This window comes from Ambystoma mexicanum, chromosome 4q (assembly GCF_040938575.1).
Source record: "Ambystoma mexicanum isolate Mex_15411 chromosome 4q, UKY_AmexF1_1, whole genome shotgun sequence".
Classification (NCBI taxonomy): domain Eukaryota; kingdom Metazoa; phylum Chordata; class Amphibia; order Caudata; family Ambystomatidae; genus Ambystoma; species Ambystoma mexicanum.
The window spans coordinates 296,731,079-296,749,857 of NC_090928.1; the positions used below are offsets into that span (position 1 = coordinate 296,731,079).

Sequence of the window (18,779 nt, forward strand, 5' to 3'; positions counted from 1 at the left end):
TGGTGGACAAAGGAGTAATTGAGCCAATGACAGCAACAGAATGGTTATCGCCGGTTGTACTAGTAGCCAAGGCAAATGGAAATCTGAGACTATGTGTAGACTTACGCAGTCTCAGTCGGAACATTGTTGTAGAGAGACATCCTCTCCCTAACATATCGGAGACTCTTTCCACCCTGGGGGAACCGAAGGTATTTTCCATCATTGACTTGTCAGTAGCATATCATCAGGTTCCGTTGTCCAAAAGTTGCCAGCATCTCACAGCATTCATCACTCCCGAGGGAGTGTTCAAATACAATCGCATGCCTTTTGGGTTAGCTTCCGCTGCTTCTGTTTTTCAAAGCGTGATGGAGGAAGTGCTTAGAGGGCTAAGGAAAGTAACAGTGTTTCAGGATGACATACTAGTGTTTGCCGAGAATGAAGAAGAACATAATGAGATTTTGAGGGCTGTCCTTGTCAGACTCAAAGAATCTGGTTTGACTGTGCAAAGAAAAAAATGCAAGATTGCTGTTAGAGAAGTAGACTATTTAGGTCATAGAATTTCTGGCGATGGTATTGCTCCGAAAAAGTCTCTTATTGATAGTATCAGCCCAGCCACGAGACAACGATCAGTTGTGTTCTTTCATGGGGCTGGCAGAGTACTACCACAAATTTGTAAATGGTTTTGCCACCATCTCCACTCCGTTAAGAGAGTTGTTGAAAAAGAATGTGAAGTTTGTGTGGTCGGGTGAATTCCATGAAGCTTTTAGGAAAATAAAAGAGTGCATAGTGCAAGCACCCTCCTTGGGAGGGTTTGTGTCGGGAAGAAAAACTGTTTTATCGGTTGATGCAAGCAATATGGGTCTAGGTGCAGCTTTGTCTCAGGTGGACTCTGGTAAGACTGAACATATAATTGCGTTTGCCTCAAGGCCATTGAAGGGAGCAGAAGAAAACTACTCGGTGATTGAGAGGGAGGCATTGGCGGTCTCGTGGGCTGTAGCACATTTCAAATTCTATCTATGGGGTCAAACTTTTACGGTAAAAACTGACCACAAACCTTTAGTCCAACTACTAGGCAGTGTAGAGTGGGCCAAAGGATGACCCAGAATTTCTAGATGGATGATTGAACTCCTAGCCTATGACTTCAAAATAGTGTACATAGCAGGTAGAGACAATGTAGTAGCAGACTGTTTGTCTAGGTTACCGGTAGAGGGCAAGGATTCAGAAGAAGCATCCTTAGAGCAGGGCGTGAGTATTTCTGAGGTTGAATACAATGCCATAAGTAGAGATGAATGGGAGATTGCTGATAGTGAGGATCTTATATTGAATCAAGTCAAGGTGTGGACCAGGAGAGGGTGGCCTCATAAAAACATTGTAGAAAAACAATTTGACTGCTTTTACTGCACAAAGGATGAGCTGAATTTATCAGAAGACGGTCTAAAACTCAGGAAGAGTACCAAAGTGATTCCACCCAGCAATGTCAGATCCAAGCTAGTGAGTATAGCTCACCAAGGCCATTTAGGGATGGGAGGAACCAAAAGATACATCAGGGAATTCTATTGGTGGCCGGCAGTTGACAGTGAAGTAGAGAGGTGTGTGAAGAACTGCAGAGAGTGCGAGAGGAGTGATAAAAGTAAGGTGGTTAGGGAAGCACCCATTAGACTTGTTAGTGTTCTGGGTGAACCCTGGGAAAAGGTGGCTGTGGATCTGATGGGCCCACTACCGAATTTGGGGGAGAATCTCAAATACTTAATAGTGTTAGTCGATTACCACTCAAAGTGGATAGAGTGGAAGGCAATTGGTGAAGCAACCACGGCCCAAATGATATCATTTTTTGAAGAAACATTTTATAGGGAAGGCTTTCCCACGGAATTGATTTCAGATAATGGTGTCCAATTTTGTTCTGACAAGATGGTGGAGTTTTTCAAAAAGTTTGGTATAAGGCACTACAGAACAGCACTCTATCAACCCAGGGCTAATGGGCTGGTGGAGAGGGCAAACAGATTTGTAAAGGGAGGCTTGCAGTTGGAAATGGCGGCAGGGTTGGAGTGGCAGAAAGTGTTGAGGGAAATGGTTTGGAACTACTGCACGACGCCCCACACTGTTACTAAAGTCTCACCTTTTATGTCTCTCAAGGGCAGGCAGCCAGGTACTAAACTCTGTCCAGGGTGGCTGGATTTGGCCAAGAGTGTGAATGTTGATAGGAATAAAATTGTGACACTTATTAAAGAGGCCCAAAATGCATACAAAGAAAGGTTTGACACCGAAAAGAAATCCAAGAGTTTGGTATGGAGAGAAGGTGAACTTGTGTATGTAAAAAACCCCAGGTTGTCCCCTAAATGCATCGAGAGCAAATTTATTGGGCCTAAGAAAATAGCGGTAGTAAGAGGGAATGTGGTCATAATGTAAGGTGGGGAATGCTGGTCCATGTCAAAATTGGTGAAATGTAATAACAATGGTCAAGCAGTAGAGGATGGAGAAAATAGTGATGGAAATGACAATGGCAAGGACAATGAGTTTGTGTATTAAGCTGGAGGAGTTAGTAAGAGTGTTCAACAAGACACAGATGTTAGTACCAGTACAGAAAGAAGGAGAGGTAAACCTCTTTGGTTATGAGATTATGTGCTAGAGTAACTCGGTGTTATTGAAAGGGGGAAGGTGTGTTGAGTCTACTTATCTATGTGTTATTTAGGTAGGCTTGCATTGAACAATGATTAACAGTGAAATATAGTTCTGAGTGTGGATCCAGACCAATCACAATATTCTGTTCATGTATTATATTCAGTGTTCCATTTAAGGCATGTGTATTCTTAGAGTGTTATTATTTGTGGAGTTCTCTAAGGAGTTCTGAAATCTTCAGTTGGGTACTGCCTCTCCAGGTGGTGCCTGCTGTCGCTTGAAGTAGACTTAAATAAACAAGTCTTTAACTACTATATTGCCCCGCATTCACTTTTTAACAGGACTCTCCCTCCGAAATCGGGAGACAACATTTGTGCCATAGGAATGCATTGGACAAAGATGTATTTTCAGCTGGAGAACGTGAAAAATAACAATATTTTTCAAGGAAAAATCGGGACTCTCCCTCCGAAATCGGGAGGGCTGGTATGTATGGGTATACACATAATCTAGCTGCTAACAACACAAATGACAAATCGAGATTTCCAAGAGCGAAATAGGACCTGAAGATCATAAATCAGGTATGTTACCCCTTAACACGGTCGGCAGCAGGGTTGTTTATCGGAATCTGGGCTTCAATAGGCCCTATTACGCTGAGGACACATGGAAGCACAGCGTTAACATTCAGCTCCTCTCTAATTGGAATTACTGACTTGGTATGCACGGAGTACTTTAGCAGACTGCAACACTTTTATAAGTTAATTTACAAGTCTTATTGACAAATATAGACTTTAAATACCCTATTTTTATGTTTTTTTTAGGTGACTGAGTGACTCTGCCCTAGGTGACTCTGCCCCTTTTACCCACAATTCCTTAAAAGGGGCAGGCCACGCGCTTCGGCATGCGCACTTCTAGCAAGTCGCTTGTGAAAGTCGCTGTTACGCTGTTAAGCTGGTTTAGGTGTTCAGCGTAACAGCAACGCACCTATTGGAGTTACACCTTTTGGTTTTGTATTTTTAGGTAAAATTCTTTGCAAGATTGTCTATACACTTTGAAGTTTGATATGCCTGGGCACGTAGTTGTCACACGTGCTTCTATTATGTGGAAACCTACTCCACCGAGGCCGTCGCTGACCATCGCCTTTGAAAGTAAACTAAGCAGCCAACCCGCCCTTATTCCCGACAAGAGAATCTCGGCAGGGGACATTCGCAAATGTAACCTTCCTTGTTGTAATATGGATTTGCGCTCATCCTGTTTGCGTTTCACATACGGACATTGAAACACGTAATGTATCAATCCTTGATTGCTGCAACAAACCCATTTCTAGTGTGTCTGCGCAGATCATGTCTGTTTTGCAAAGTTCAGTACCGCTGTTGCCTTCTGCAACTTCAGATGTTTTTGTAATCTCACAGAGTAGTCTGAACGAACTGCATTCACATTCTGTTGCCACCTCCAATCCTACTGCTGTTGTTTTACCCGATTCATTCCCTTATATGGGCCCGACTCCCGTACTAACCGCTATGACTCCAGCCCTTGAGACAAACATAGATCTAGGTCTGACTTCCCCTATAACTAAGAGTTTAGTTGGTTTGGAAACAAGTTTCTATCAATCTCCAAGATTATTTGAACGCCCAATGGGCATCTCCACGGATCTGTTGGCATCTTATTCACATCCAATGCCTCAACGAGTTCAATCACCTCCCTCCCTTCATAGTGTACTCAACTCTCCTAACAGGGTACTTCTCTTTTAGAAATAACTCTTAATGCCATGAACATGACCATTAGATCACTATTTAATTTGTTTGAAACACTGGATGCAAAAATGACTAAACAATCAAATCAAATTGACTACATCGTTGCTAAAATGAAGGATTATGAAGTGTCTAATCCAATGAAATCAAGAAATGTCTTGGGGGTGATCAGTCATAATGACTTGCGCCATATACCTGCAGGCACTTTATGTGCTACGAAGTTCCTTGCACAGTCTACTCAAACGCCTGAGATAAATGTGTTACCTGCCTTGTCTAATATTATACGACCGATTTTATCTAGTTGTGAAGATGTAGCTCCTCCCAAGGCCATTGTTATACCGTCTAATTGTACCTCTGACATCACAAAAGAAAAATCGACATTGTTTATGTATAATGTTTTTGATCTGAAAGCTAATGTACCAAACGTTAAACATGTTGGCTTGTTAATATAAACGAAAAACCAAAATAAATTGTTGTCATACTCAATAGCGAGTGTCAAGCAGTTTGAGATTTGTGTCTTCAACCCTCGGGAACCGTGTGCACCACTGTACGAAATGCTGTCTTCACTAAACACAAAAATAAAACAAAACCAGGTTATTCTACTACAAGCTTGAGCGCCCCTAAAGAGTATCCACTGCTTGATGATTTGATTGCAGCCATTAGTGCGGCATCAAAGAACAAGGTGGATAATTCTGCTCCTGCTGTCACCACCTCTTCTAACACCCTTGAAACTGCATCCTCCTTGGTGCCCCAAAAAAACATGATACGTACCTTGATATGATCGGAAGACTCATTGGCACCTGAACCATCTACTAAAACGTTTGGGACGGCAGATCCTTTAGTGGACCAATTGAGTGCTTCCACCACAACACACTTAGAACCATCATTGATAGTCAGATCTGACATAGCTTCGTCAGTATGTGAGAACTCTGGCGAGAACTTGCTAAAAACTCTTGTTGTAAATCTGAAAAAGGTTAGTCAGATTGATACTATTCTCATGGATGTTCGAGCCGAGATACAAAAATCTATTCAGGAGTTTCTAAAGTGCAAACAACTAATTCCTACCTCTATGCAAGTGGCAACATCTATGCAAGTGCCTGCGACCACTGTCATGCATCTTGACACACAGAGTTAATCCTTGAACGCACTTTACTCTTCTATAGTATCAGACAATTCACATAAAGCTAAAATGCCTTCATCACATATTACTTCTACTCTTCGGCATGAAAATTCTTTGTTGTCACAAAAAACATCTAAACATGCCCTAATGCTGAAGAACTATCATCGCCTTATTTTGAAGTGTCGCCCCGCTCTATACTCTTCATATGACCCATGCAGAAGAAATGTTTTAGCCACTTTTGAAGACGTTAGTCTTCAGGATACCACTTCTCTGGATATTATTCAGGTTGAGTTCCTGAATGATGATGTTCTGTCTGTAGTTGGATTATGGCTCTATTCCAACTTGGTGCGGAACGTGATTTGGCAGGCTAGGATGGAACTCTTTGCGCTGGGTTTTGTTGTGGCTGTAGACCCGACCTCCCTCACAGATCAAAACAATATAAATCAAGGTAAGGTCCCAGGCCCCTCGTCTCCTGTTACACTCATGAGGTTATACCAACCTAATACCTCTAATCAAATTGCTAATGCATTCTGCAACGAGATACAGCTTTGCCCTGATGGTTGGCAAAGTGTACATGCTGACCCATAACTATCCTCCAAATGTCATTCCTGTACTTTCTCGCTAAGCAGTTGGAATACATGTGGATTCTCACATTTATCGGGTGAAAGTGCAGCTGCGTTGGCTGATTTTGACATAATATTACTACAGGAGACGTGGCTCAGTCACCTGTGTGGAATGGTTATGAGGTTGCTTTGAATCGGGCTAAAGTCGGCACTTAGGGTCGTCCCTCGTCAGGGCTACTAGTTGCTGTTAAAAGTGATTTCTGATTCATACGTGGGCCGTTCTCAACTTGCATTTGCAGTTAGTTAGAAGCTCTTACCCTGCAAGTGTTATTGCCGTTATCAACATCTACCGGAATCCGATTGCCTTGGCAGATGCAACATTCTTTCATGATTTGGAAATGCTGTTAAACATGATTTCTCAAGCACCCGACATAACCAATACCATCATTGCCGGGGACTTGAATCTACAGTGCTTGCCAAAATGCAATGTAAAGAAAAATAAATGTCTAAAATGGGAAAACCTGATGAAACATTGCAGTCTGCTAATGCTCAATTGTTCTCCTGCTGGCGATATACCGCCGCAAAATACCTGGCAAAGAGGCAACAGTAAATCTACCATTGACTATATATATGCTGATACAGACTTCTTCAATAAAGCCACCAGATTTGAGATAATTAAGCATTCTCGTAGTGACCATGAGTTACTCACTGTATACTGGCTCTGTGAAGCTTCCTCCATTAAAATCACTACTGAGAAATATACTCCTCGTTTAACTGTTAATAGTGCGAAAATTTGATTTCGATGGAATGAGCAGGTCCTCTCTTTTTTTTAAAATGAGGACATCCTAAACAACTGTTCGTCTGTTGGCTGGGTTGGTGAATCATATAGCGCCACGCTCCAGACATATAAACGTCATTCTAGTACACCTACTCATAACTATCACACTTTTAAACATGAGTTTAATGAAGAAGTCCAACAATACAAAGCTTGGTTACGTAAACAAAAGAAAATGGCAATGTCATTACCCTTGTCAACTGCAAACATAAGAACTGGATCAGGTCCAGAAGAGTTTACCTTTATCAATGCGATGGGGAATCTATGTTGAAGGCGATCAGCACCAAGAATACATCTGAGATCTGGTCTTTATTAAATATCGCTAATCATTCTTAACAACTACCAGTCCAGATCAATGGTGTTTTGGAGAGTGATTGGGTTACTTACTATACTAAACTATACACTCGTCCTGAGCTTCATATACAGAGAGCAGTGGCACTGCTTTCTGATGCTGACCAAATGCATATACAAGAAGATGATGTCTTGTATTATATCGAGAAATCGAGTAACTCTAGGGCCCCTGGACCCGACGACCTCAATAACCAAATGTTTAAACAACATCCGCATTTATGGGCACGGATTCTTTATATCTTCAGACAAATCCTCCAAACGTTATTCCAGATTCATGGTGTCGCTCTGTCATTGTCCCTATCTTCAAGAGAGGCGATTGGTCTGTTCCATCCAACTACAGACTGATTGCCATTGGTGGGCCATTGCCCTTCTCAAACTGGGTTTATTCCTGGATTGGGAACATCAATCAATTTATTAACTATAACGTCTATTATTACGCACTACCAAATGATTAAACAACCCCTGTATTTTGTATTCGTTGATTTGCGTGCAGCGTTTGATTCAGTATCCCGTGAACATCTACTCCATAAATTGGAGCATGAGGGGTGTCTGTCGTACATTATCCAACTCATCAGTGCGTTGCACAGTGATACTAGCATTCAGGTGAGGCTGACCTTGGAGGGCCTCTTATCAACTTCCATCAGAACTTGCAGAGGACTGAGACAAGGATGCATTCTTGCCTCGGCTCTGTTCAACTTCTTTATAGCCGACATTGGTGAAGCTTGTGATGGAGTTGTGACTGACGCCCCCGAGCTTGCAACCAAGGCCATTTCAGCCTTGCTCTACACTTATGACCTGGTGCTTATTTCCAAGATGCCGCAAGGGCTGCAAAATCTGTTGGATGCGTTATCAGCACATGTTACAAAGAATCAATTGACTATCAATTTGGAGAAAACAAAGGTTATGGTATGTAACTCCAACATAAAGGGCCTCATTACAACCCGGGCGTTAAGGGGTTAACGGCGCCGTAAAAGGCTGCAGCGCCGTTAAACCCTTAACGCCCGATTCACACTTTAACGCCTGCTTTTTGCAGGCGTTAAAGTCCAACCCGCTAAGTACCTTGGTGCTAATTACAGCATCGTAATTTACGGTGCCGTAATTAGCGCCTTCCCCATTCCCATTGAGCCCTATGGGCCAAAAATGGGAATGGGGAAGGGGCCATGGTGAATGGGGATTTACCGCCCCGCCAACCTTGGAATGGGGCGGTAAATCCGCCATCCACCATGGCGGAATCCGGCATGGACCATGGTGCTAATAGCACCATGGTCCAACGCCAGGGTTGTAATGAGGCCCAAAGAACTGAGTCAAGTCATTTAGATGGGTTGTCCAGGGCATATATCTTGAACGTGTCCATCAATATACTTATTTGGGTGTAATTGTTTCTAATTGTATGAACAAAGCATACCTGGCTAATCTGAATGACAAGCTAGATATGACTATATCACAAACCATCATTCTCCAAGCCAAATACGGCAAGTTTTCAATGAGTCCTGCACTCACTTACTTACGTCAAAAAGTCACAACAGTTTTATTGTATGGCTCTGAAACTAGAGCCCTTATTTCTGAAACAACGTGGCCCAAATTCGAGAGTAAATACTGGAAGCGTATACTTGGTTTGCCAAATTGTATTCCAATTGCTTGGATACAATATGAATTGGGTCTAATTTCATTGCATGCTCGTCATCTTTGGCAGATGATAATTTTATTTAGGAAATGTATCATGGCAACTAAAACAAACATGCTGATAGGTATGTTATCCAAATACATTTTCTCTACCAATGATGAATTTATACGTAAGTGGCAGCAAATGGTAGTCAATGCGTTGGCTGATGCTGACGTAGATCTCGGCCTTCTCTTAGTGAATCCTACAAGAGGTAAAACTAAATTATTCACAAGAGACTGGATCAGAACCAGAGACAAATGCTTGCGGTATCGAGATTTCGAAGGGAATCTCCACTTGCACAAAAACATAGTATAGCTGAATCATACATGATTAAATCACCTTGGCCTGCCCTTAGATCTGAGTTCTTGCGGCTCAGGTTTAACCTTTTGCCTACTAAGGAAATACTAGCAAAACGCAAAATCATCCTGCAACAAGACAAATTTTGTTGTTTTTGCAAGGTCAAGTGTCTACCTGAAACTTTACGCCATTTAATGGCGGACTGAGAAGTTCTTAGACCAAAACGAATTTGGTTTCTTAAATTAGCTTTAAAAGAGGTCTCATAATTAACCCCTGACAAACTGTGCCAAATGATCTTCTGTGGAGGGACTTCTTCGCTTAGAATTTGTACAATTGAATTTTTTAAAGATTTGAATCTGCAAGCTGCTTAGATCAGTAGATTGATTGACTTTTATGTCTCTCATTTATGTGTCAAATAGTATGTGCGATACATTTTATCTCACGATTTGTAGTATATGATTTTAAATTGAAGCAACAAAAATGGTAGATTCTGCTCAGATTAGTATGATAATTTGGAGTTATAAATTAATCTTTATTAATAGATGACAAGTACCCTAAAATGGTGTGCACCAAACCTGTTTTATTTTGAATTTTTGTAGCACTTTTACTACTGTTTTCACAGACCAATGTTTTTCAATGATTCTTTGGCAATCATTTTCACCCATTCTTGCACCCTTTCAATATTATCACCAATACTTTCAATTTGATATTATTACACATAATTTCACATTTGCTGTTAATTTCACAGTCTATTAATTCCTTTTTTTATATATCAATCCCTCTTTCCTGTTCCATTCACAGGCTTGCCACAATTTCCTGTTAATATTCACAGACTTGTCACAATTTGTTTTTATATATCTATCCCTCTACACGTGTTTATGATAATCCCAGGATTATCATGTCCATTTGACACACGCAAATCAACGTAGGAGACAAATTTAACAAATAGAGATAAACGGGATGCCAATAACAAAGGCGAGATAAAAGGAATCGTTAGCACAGACAGCAACACCAAAGAAAGAAAACATAAGGATTGATTTAAAATACAGAAAACTGGACCAAAGGTATCCAATAATCCCTCCTTAGGAACCATTACACAAGATGGGGAAACAGTGTGTAGAGGGATAGATATATAAAAAGAAATTGTGATAGGAATAGTAAGATATATACCAAGCTTAATTAGAAGGGTGACTATAATGTGATTAGCATGTCTGCTGGAGATGAGTGGAAGACTGCTATCTGCACCAGATATGAACATTTTGAGTACCTTGTCATGCCGTTTGGTCTATGCATTTCCCCGGTGGCCTTTCAGTATTTTCTTAATGATATCTTCCGTGATATTCTGGACGTCTATGTGGTAGTATATCTACACGACATACTGGTATATTCTCCAAGTTATATCCTACAAGTAAAAGAAGTTTTAAAAATACTACGGGATAACCGCCTTTAGGCCAAACTTTCAAAATGCTTTTTCAATGAGATTCGGATATCCTACCTGGGATATATCTTGGCACCTCAAGGAATAGAGATAGATCCGAAAAAGATATCAGCTGGGGTTGACTGGCCTGCACCCAAAAATCCAATAGGAGTATTATTTGGATTGCTCTAAATTTCTGATTCTCCTCACTGAACTCCCCAAAAAAGGAATTCGGTATCTGTGAGCCAAAGAGGCCCAGAGGGCTTGCATGCTCTTAAAAACCTTATTAACAACGGCCCAGGAATACTGACCCTAGTCTAGCCTATACTATGGAAATGGGTGCCTCAAACTATGCACAAGGAGCTGTTCCCGTGCAAAAGGATCTCTGCAGTCACAAACCTCATCTTTTGTTTTTTTTTCACGTACCCTCACCTCAGCTGAGAAAAACCACATGTTTTTTTAAAAAGAGTTGTTAGCTATACAAGAAGCATTTTTGAATTGGAGACCTCTCCTGGAGGGCGCCCGACATACGATCACAGTAATTACTGATCACAGAAATCTTGGATACCTAAAGACGGCAAATGCTTTAAACCAACTGTTAGGAAGGATTTCCCTTAGGTGCAATTCTCCCTCCATTTATGGATCCCCCACAACCTGTTTGCTTTTGTTTGGCTAACCTAACCTAACCTTTACTGTGGAACGCAACCTTAAGCTACGCTCCTCTGGGCTTTTGCTCGTCTGTTATGGGGAAACTGACACGTCCTTCAGAGTGCCAGTACTGGGAAACTATGTTTCCCTTAGTCTTTGACTATGTTGCCATTTCTTGGTAACCTTTTATCTATGTGCCAAGTACTTTACAGTACCGCACATAGGGGCTCTTTTGTTTTATGGCCCTAGACACCCTCAAAGGATGTTTTGGTGATTGTACAAGTGTGCCTATGACGAACTGGTGGCAGCCATTTACTTTTATAGTTTTTTTGCTTCTTTTTAATGAACCATATCAGGTTTGGCTCAAGACTGTGGTCTGTGCTAAAAATGGCTGTGCCACAAAGTCTTTTGTTCTGTCCTTTGGCCATTTTGTCCCTTTGCCTTCCCCCAGGTCGAGCTGACCCGGGAAGTTTTGGGCATGAAGCCTCTGGCAAAAACTGCATCTTTTGCGGCTGCTGCATGCCATGTGTGCAAGTGCCCAATAAGAGGATTGAGACCGTCTGGTCCCAATTCACACAACTGGTGCCAGTATGTCTGGTATGCCTGAATGACTGGAACCACTGTGGGCTGTGATTGGCCCACGCCTGCCGTGAATGCAAGAGAACAGATCTTCAATTGGTTATACCAGATTTAAGCGCAAAACACATCTTGGATAAGAGAAGGGGCTCTGCATCCATTCCAGGTCGATCACCTGAAGTTCACACCAAACTACAGAAGGAGCCAAGTATCCTGAAATGCTAAAGCAGACCTGTGGAACTGTCAGAGACGTGCTGGAAGGTTTGGCACCCTGAGCCCGTTGTTGTTGCAATGGACCCCTGTTTTTGCATCGATCACTGAAGACCTGCAAGGGCACTTCAGTCCTATGGAGTAGTGTGAACAACTACTCTCTGCATCTGCTGATAACCCTCCAATCAAGCCTCTTCAGGAAGTGTGCCTGGGCCATCCAGTGAACTGACCAGCTCGAACCTGGGGTATCCCCTAGGAGCACTGCCGTCTGGAGTTGACACTCGAGACTAAAGGAATCGCCAGCTTGGGGTCCTGGGCTCTCTCCCGCCATGTTTCATAGTCCTAGCTCCTCAGGGTTGCAATGTAAGAGAGTGTGTCACGCCACAAGCATTTGCAGTCCCTGTGTTGCCCTGCTGTGGTGACAGTCATTGAAGGAGCCTTGCGTGCCTGCCCCCCTGTGCCCCGAGACGTGCTGCACTGAAACTGTCCTCTTTTCTTCATCGAGTGCTGAGAAAAGGATACTGGCCCGCCACGGACGATCGCCCTGTCCCGCTGCCGCTGAGTGCCGGAGCGACGTATAACAGCTAGGGTTGAACCTACAAGCGACCTGGCCTAGACTGGCAAAGTTTCGCCTGGACTGTGTCAAGGGTCGGGGAGTACTTGCATCACTTACCAGTGGCCCCTGACAAGCCATTGTTCTTAACGCATCAGAATCCCTAAAAAGATACTCACCTAAACTGGACTAGCCTGCACTCCCTAACTATTCCCGAAACTCGAAGGTGGCTCTGCCTGCAAGGGTAGACCCTCCTCGAATAGTAGGACACTCTTCTTCATCACCTTAAGCCCCTTCCTGAACTGCTGCAGCCTCCTGAAAAGAACCCACTTTCACTCATACGCATGACCACACGTTTTCAAAGCACTACTGTACTTTTGAGCATAAGGCTCCCCACTTCGCAGGGCTGGACTGCTTAAGTTAGGGATCGACTCTGAAGAACTGCCTAATGCTATATTTGTGTTAACTTGCCCTTCTGTTGCAGGTTTCGGGTCTGTTTTCCCCTTTACCCCATTAGGGAAACGTAATTGTATATATGGTAAATAGTGAAAGGCGTGTGTGGTAACTGTTTGATATTTCTTTGGTGTTTTTGTGTTTAATGATTAAGGCCTATAATAAATGTATATGTATTTTTATATACACGTGTCTAAGCATATTCTGTGGAGTTTTACTGTGTGTGCTCATTGTGTACTTCCGATCACTCTCATCCCTCCTGAGACTTTGGGCCTCATTACGAGGTTGGAGGTAGCCATGGTGCAACTAGCACCATGGCTACCCCCTTACCGCATTCCGGGTTCTCGAAATAGGGACTTACCGGGTCATTCCAACCTTGGAGGACCCGGTAAGTGCCCATTCCGAGAACCATTCCCCATTCCCATTGGAGCCCCCATAGGGGTCAATGGGAATGGGGATGGAGCTAATAACGGGCCTGCTAATAGCGGGCCCGTTATTAGCTTCCTGGTCCCTTAGCGGCTCCCGCTATGGGCGCCTGGTAAAACCAGGCGCCCATAGCGGGAGCCGCTAAGGGACCTCGGAATATGGAAGTAAGGGATTACCGGCACCCTTACGGGTGGCGGTAATCCCTTACCTCCAACCTCATAATGAGGCCCCTAGTCTTGACCGCCTGCCAAACTACCGTAATGGTCTGGCTTGTCCAGAAGGTTCCCCTGTTCCACTAAACTAGGGTGGCCTCCTAAACTTCTGCCCAACGGGTCAGTGTTTAGAAATCCATCTTAACACCAAAGACGCTTTGTTTCCTGCTACGATTTTTGTGTTACTTTTAAACCTAGATTTCAAAATACAAAAACCCGATCCTGAAGAAATTCTCAGTGTTCCATTTGTGCCTCCAGAGAAGACCATCTCTGTGTTTAACACTCCTTTACCATCTTATTAGGAACAATTGAGACAAGCTTATACTGACTCCCAAAGAGGACTTTTTTGGCAGCTAGCCTAACCATAAAGAGGCACAGGCCTTACTCTTTCATGACAATCGATTATGGCTTCCGAATAGAGCAAGTCAACTCCCCATGCTAAAATGGTGCCATGACCATAAGTGAGCAGTCATTTCGGAATATGAAAGACACTCTACAAGTTACAGAGCTGTGCGTGGTGGGAAACGGTGCAGCAAGACAAACAGGATTGCGTACAGGAGTGTGAGGTGTGTGCTAGAGCCAAATCACAGCAAGGAAAACCAGTGTGAAAATGATACCCCCTTGAAAGTCATGATTATCCGTGCCCAAAGTGTTACATGGATTTTATTACAGATCTACCTCCATCTCAAGGACATACTGTCATCTGGACAGTGGTAGATTTGATCACCAAAATGGCTTCCTTTGTGGTTCTCAAAACAGTACCCTCTGCCTCAGTTCTGGCCCAAAAATGTGTACAGCACATGTTTAGATACCACAGGTTACCAAAGGCCATCGCTGGTGATAGAGGATTTTATTTATTTATTTTATTGGACATTTTTAAGTCACTTGTACATCAAGAAATTGTGTTTTAAACCGCCAATAGGGGCAAGGTGAAGGGAGCAGTAAGACAAAGGAATATTATCATAGTGATGAGACAAATGAACATTCGGAGCGTGCAAGTGAAGAGAGAGGGAAAGGGGAAGGGGGTAAGTGCTAGAGGTTCAACAGAGGGGGGAAGTGCCAGAGAGTCAGTTACAAAGGCAACCGGTAAGTGCCAAGCAGTGACCACCTGATGGAAGAGGGGCTACCAGCCAATACAATAAGGGAGACAGCAGAGGTCAGTGGTGCCTGAAGGCAAGTGCCAGGGGAGGGTGGATGCTGCGGGTGATTGGAAAAAGGCCAGGACCCAGAAGGGCACATACGGATCCCGGCTATCAACCACACTGACTGTGGGTTTTAGCATTGGAGGTAGGAGGAGAAGAGGAAAGTCTTGAGGTGCTTGTGGCACTTGAGGAGATCTGGCTCAAGGCAGAGAGAAAGGGGGAGGGGGTTCCAGAGGAGAGATTTTTTTTTCAACCTACTTTTTTGCTGTTTTAAAAAAAACAATTGGGCGGATTTCCACCAATGAATATTTGTTTTTTAATAGACTTTTTTTATTATTGATTAATCATGTTATATATAACACATCTTTTAAAAATAATATGTCCTACCTTTAATTGCAGGTATATTTTGGAGTGACTCAAAAAGCCCAACCAAATCACTGAGGCAATTCCCTATGCACTATTGTCAACACACTGTAAAAGATTCATTGGTTACTTGTGACCTTTTCTGGGCCTACCTCCAAATATTGTCTCATGACTTATTAGGCTCCCGGCCCGGGCGGCCCCGGGTTCTAATCCCACTTCAAATCATTTTTTCCATTCTTCACATGGAATAAACGAAATGTAAGGGTTAAGATAGCAGCTAAACTTTCAAAGCCCAGGTTGCACCACCAATTTGTGCAACACTACTTATGGTTATTTAAGGCCCTTGCACTATGACTCCTGCAAGTAAGTAACTTTGTTCTCCTTTTCTTATTTCAGCTCAAAAGGTTTGGTGTTGGATTTGGAGGAAGGAAACCTCCTTAAACTTGCAGGCGATGGTGCAGTTCTCAGGTACGTCTTTTCCTACTGGCATGAATGCACATAATTTAGGAAGCTCAAGAAACCATGCTTGTCACTAAATGCTTTCATCTGTCCGAATTCAGTTGCTTAATCTGTTTTACAGAAACCCAAGACTATGCCTAGTGAATGTTTATTTGTGGGTTTTTTGAGAACCCTGAATGTGTCTCACCCGCCAGTCCCCGGGGATCTGTCATTCAGGTGGCCAGGACACAGCCATTGCTTTAGGATCAGTTCCTGGGGGTGGACCAGTGCGGGTGGATCACCTGGATGTGAGGTCCTCGGGGAGTGGAAGTTGGACACCAGACCGGTATCCCCTTCCTTGTAACACCTTTTCCCTATCCTACCAGGTAGAATATCTAGGAACTCAGCCCCCGCACCCCTTTCCCGACATGAACACTTTTTCATGGACAGCTCACTGTGAGTGAAAACAGACTAACACCCGAGCCGTATACGTGACATGTCCCAACACAAGGGCCAGGCAGAGTGAGGCAATTACTGATAATTACACACACCTGACTTCCATGACACTTCCCCAGATGGATAAAAGCGGAGCACGAAAGCACACTCTGAGCAAGGCAAAATCCACGAGGAAGCAGCAGTTCCGAGATGGCAGTTTAATATGAGGAGAAAGACGGCAAGACCAGAAAGGGTTGCAAGGAGGGAAGTGCCCTTGGCCTTTTCAGAGGAAGAAAACCGCTACTTTCACGAGCCTTCGAGAATGAGAAACATAAGACCGGGAATGAAAGCTGAAGAAAGGTGCATTGTGTGTCGAAGGTACCCGGGAATCTCCTGTATCTATAGCCGAGGTGGGGAGGAGCGATTGCTGCTGTGGTACTGTCTTTGGGTCCTACTACAAAGCTGCTCCAGTAAAGTCAGCAAAGCCGTTGAGTCAGGAAGACCGATAACAGACCGGTCTGTGTTATAACCAAGGTTGCAAGCAGCAACATTGTATGAAGAAATCTTCAAAGAACAGAGTGTAAGGCATATGTGACGAGCGATGCGAATATAATTGAATATCCAAGGAGTGACTGAACTTTTGAAACCAAGGTAGATGCCATATATAGAGTGATCCAGCGCCACATGGGTGCTGATTCGAAGGTCTCTTTTAGGTATCCAACTGAGAGTGTAAAATTGTGAACTGTGAAATCGAAGTGGTCCTGCAACGGGTCAAGCCAAACCTGTGCACATTCGAAAGACTTTGATAGCTAATACAAACTGTAATTGGTCCGAGCCCGGCTGAGGGAGACTAATTGTGTAAAAGGGATCTAAGCCTGGCTTTGGGGGATCCGGAGAAACCGTGAGTTACCAGAGAAAAGATATTCTATATTGGAGAAGAGGATTTGAGCCCCTAAGAGGGAGAGCCAAACTAAAGATTGTGGTAGAAAAGGGATCTGAGCCCGGCTGAGGGGGATCCAGGGTGAAGAGTGAATCGCCTGACTTGAATATTTGTAACAGAACTTTTCGTTGTTTTGGTACATCAGGCCCTCTGAATCAAGAGACTAGGATAACTTAAGAGACTTGGGCACAGAAGGCCCTGATGTTGGTTGTGGAACTGTGTCGTTGTGCCGAAAGAAGCCCAAGCGTGTGCTATGCTCGAGTGAACCGCCTTGTCCCGTGCTGGAAACATGGGGAAGGGAGGCCAACGGCCTGAACATACTGACTTATCATTTTGTGAACACTTCTTTCTTTTTCATGAAAATGTCCCCACACTATTTGTAAATTAGCTGTAAGGATTGGCAATAGGTTTTTAAGCACAGGCCCTTTTATTTTGATGAGACTCAACAAGGACTGCCTTCTTTATTATTTGATAGTCGTAGCTTGCTTCTATCTTTAGATTTAGGTTTAGATAGGCATCTATCACACCCTTCATAAAGTTCAATAAACTCCCATGAACTGTGGTCACTTGTGTCTGTCTTACTTTGTTGCCATGCCTTCCTTACATATGGTGTCGCGAATGGGATATGATTCAATTGATACTAATTGAAAATCCATGCTGACAATTGTCAGACCACCAGAAGGGGAAAATAGAATCATTGAACTCCTCGACTCTGACAGTGTATCCACGCTAAAAGAGGTTTTGCTCTCTCAACTACGTTTCCCGACTGGTCAACAAGATCTGTTCTTTAAAACTCAAGTATTATTAGGCACCCTTCCTCTCTTCCAATATAATATACAACAGTGGGATTAAATAATACTAAAAGTTCGACCAGCCTTTACCTTTATTAGATCTAGTACCTTAAACCCCCCCCCCCACGCCCCTAAACATTTCTTTTTGGTACCCAATTGCCATCCGTTGCGGGGCCATCAGTGTTAGAGACCTACCTACCGAAGTAAATCCCTTTGGCAGCATCAGACCCAGAAGAATCAGACGACTTCAAAACATTATCCGAGGGAGTCGAGACCTGGTTTTTTTCTGATTCAGAAAAGCCCACAGAAGGAACCCTTACCCCACCGGAAGAAATGGCCGACCTAGCAGCTGTCATAGCCCAGTTGGCGGCCCATCAAATGGAGGGTGAAACTAGGATACACTATTTGTAAATTAGCAGTAAGGATTGCCAATAGGTTTTTTAGTATAGGCCAATTTATTTTGACGAGACTCCACTAGAACTGCCTTCTTTATTATTTGATGGCTGTAGCTTGCTCCCATTTTTTGATTTAAGTTTAGAACAGCGTTTATCACACCCTTGATAAAATTCAATAAACACCCTTGAACTGTTGTCACTTGTGTCTGTCTTACTTTGATAACCTGCCTTCCTTACAGTTTCGAGAGCTGCCATACAAACACACAATCATCATCCTACAGGTATTACATTACATTTCAGTCAGATTTATAGTGATTGTGTTTTTTTTTCTTCAAATTAGGCTTTATTAAATGTTTTATTACAAGTAACAATATAACTTTGAGAGGCATATAATCGCATCATCTTCAGCATATAATAGAAGAGCACAAGCCCCTTGCCTCTCTCTCCTAAGAGTCAACAATAAACAACTCCTCTAACCTCCCCCTCCAACACCCCTCTGCCTGATACCCTCTCCCCCGAACCTCCTACATACAAACCCTTCTTCCCCTGTGTCTACTCAAGACACTCTTACTTAGCACCGGGCCACTATTCTGACAGCCTCCGTCACC

General features: G+C 43.2%; 1 protein-coding gene and 1 long non-coding RNA gene across 2 annotated transcripts in view; one reads left to right on the top strand and one right to left on the bottom strand.

Annotated features, from left to right (window-relative positions):
• NT5DC1 (5'-nucleotidase domain containing 1) overlaps positions 1-18,779 on the top strand; it is a 1,710,051-nt gene that overhangs the window by 69,227 nt on the left and 1,622,045 nt on the right. Inside the window, exon 3 of the mRNA XM_069607866.1 lies at positions 15,569-15,640. Within this exon, the coding sequence (XP_069463967.1) occupies positions 15,569-15,640 (72 nt within the window). The remainder of the gene's footprint in view (positions 1-15,568; positions 15,641-18,779) is intronic.
• The window catches only part of LOC138467679 (uncharacterized), a 151,973-nt gene that overhangs the window by 35,086 nt on the left and 98,108 nt on the right, over positions 1-18,779 (bottom strand). The gene's annotated exons all lie outside the window — the stretch shown is intronic.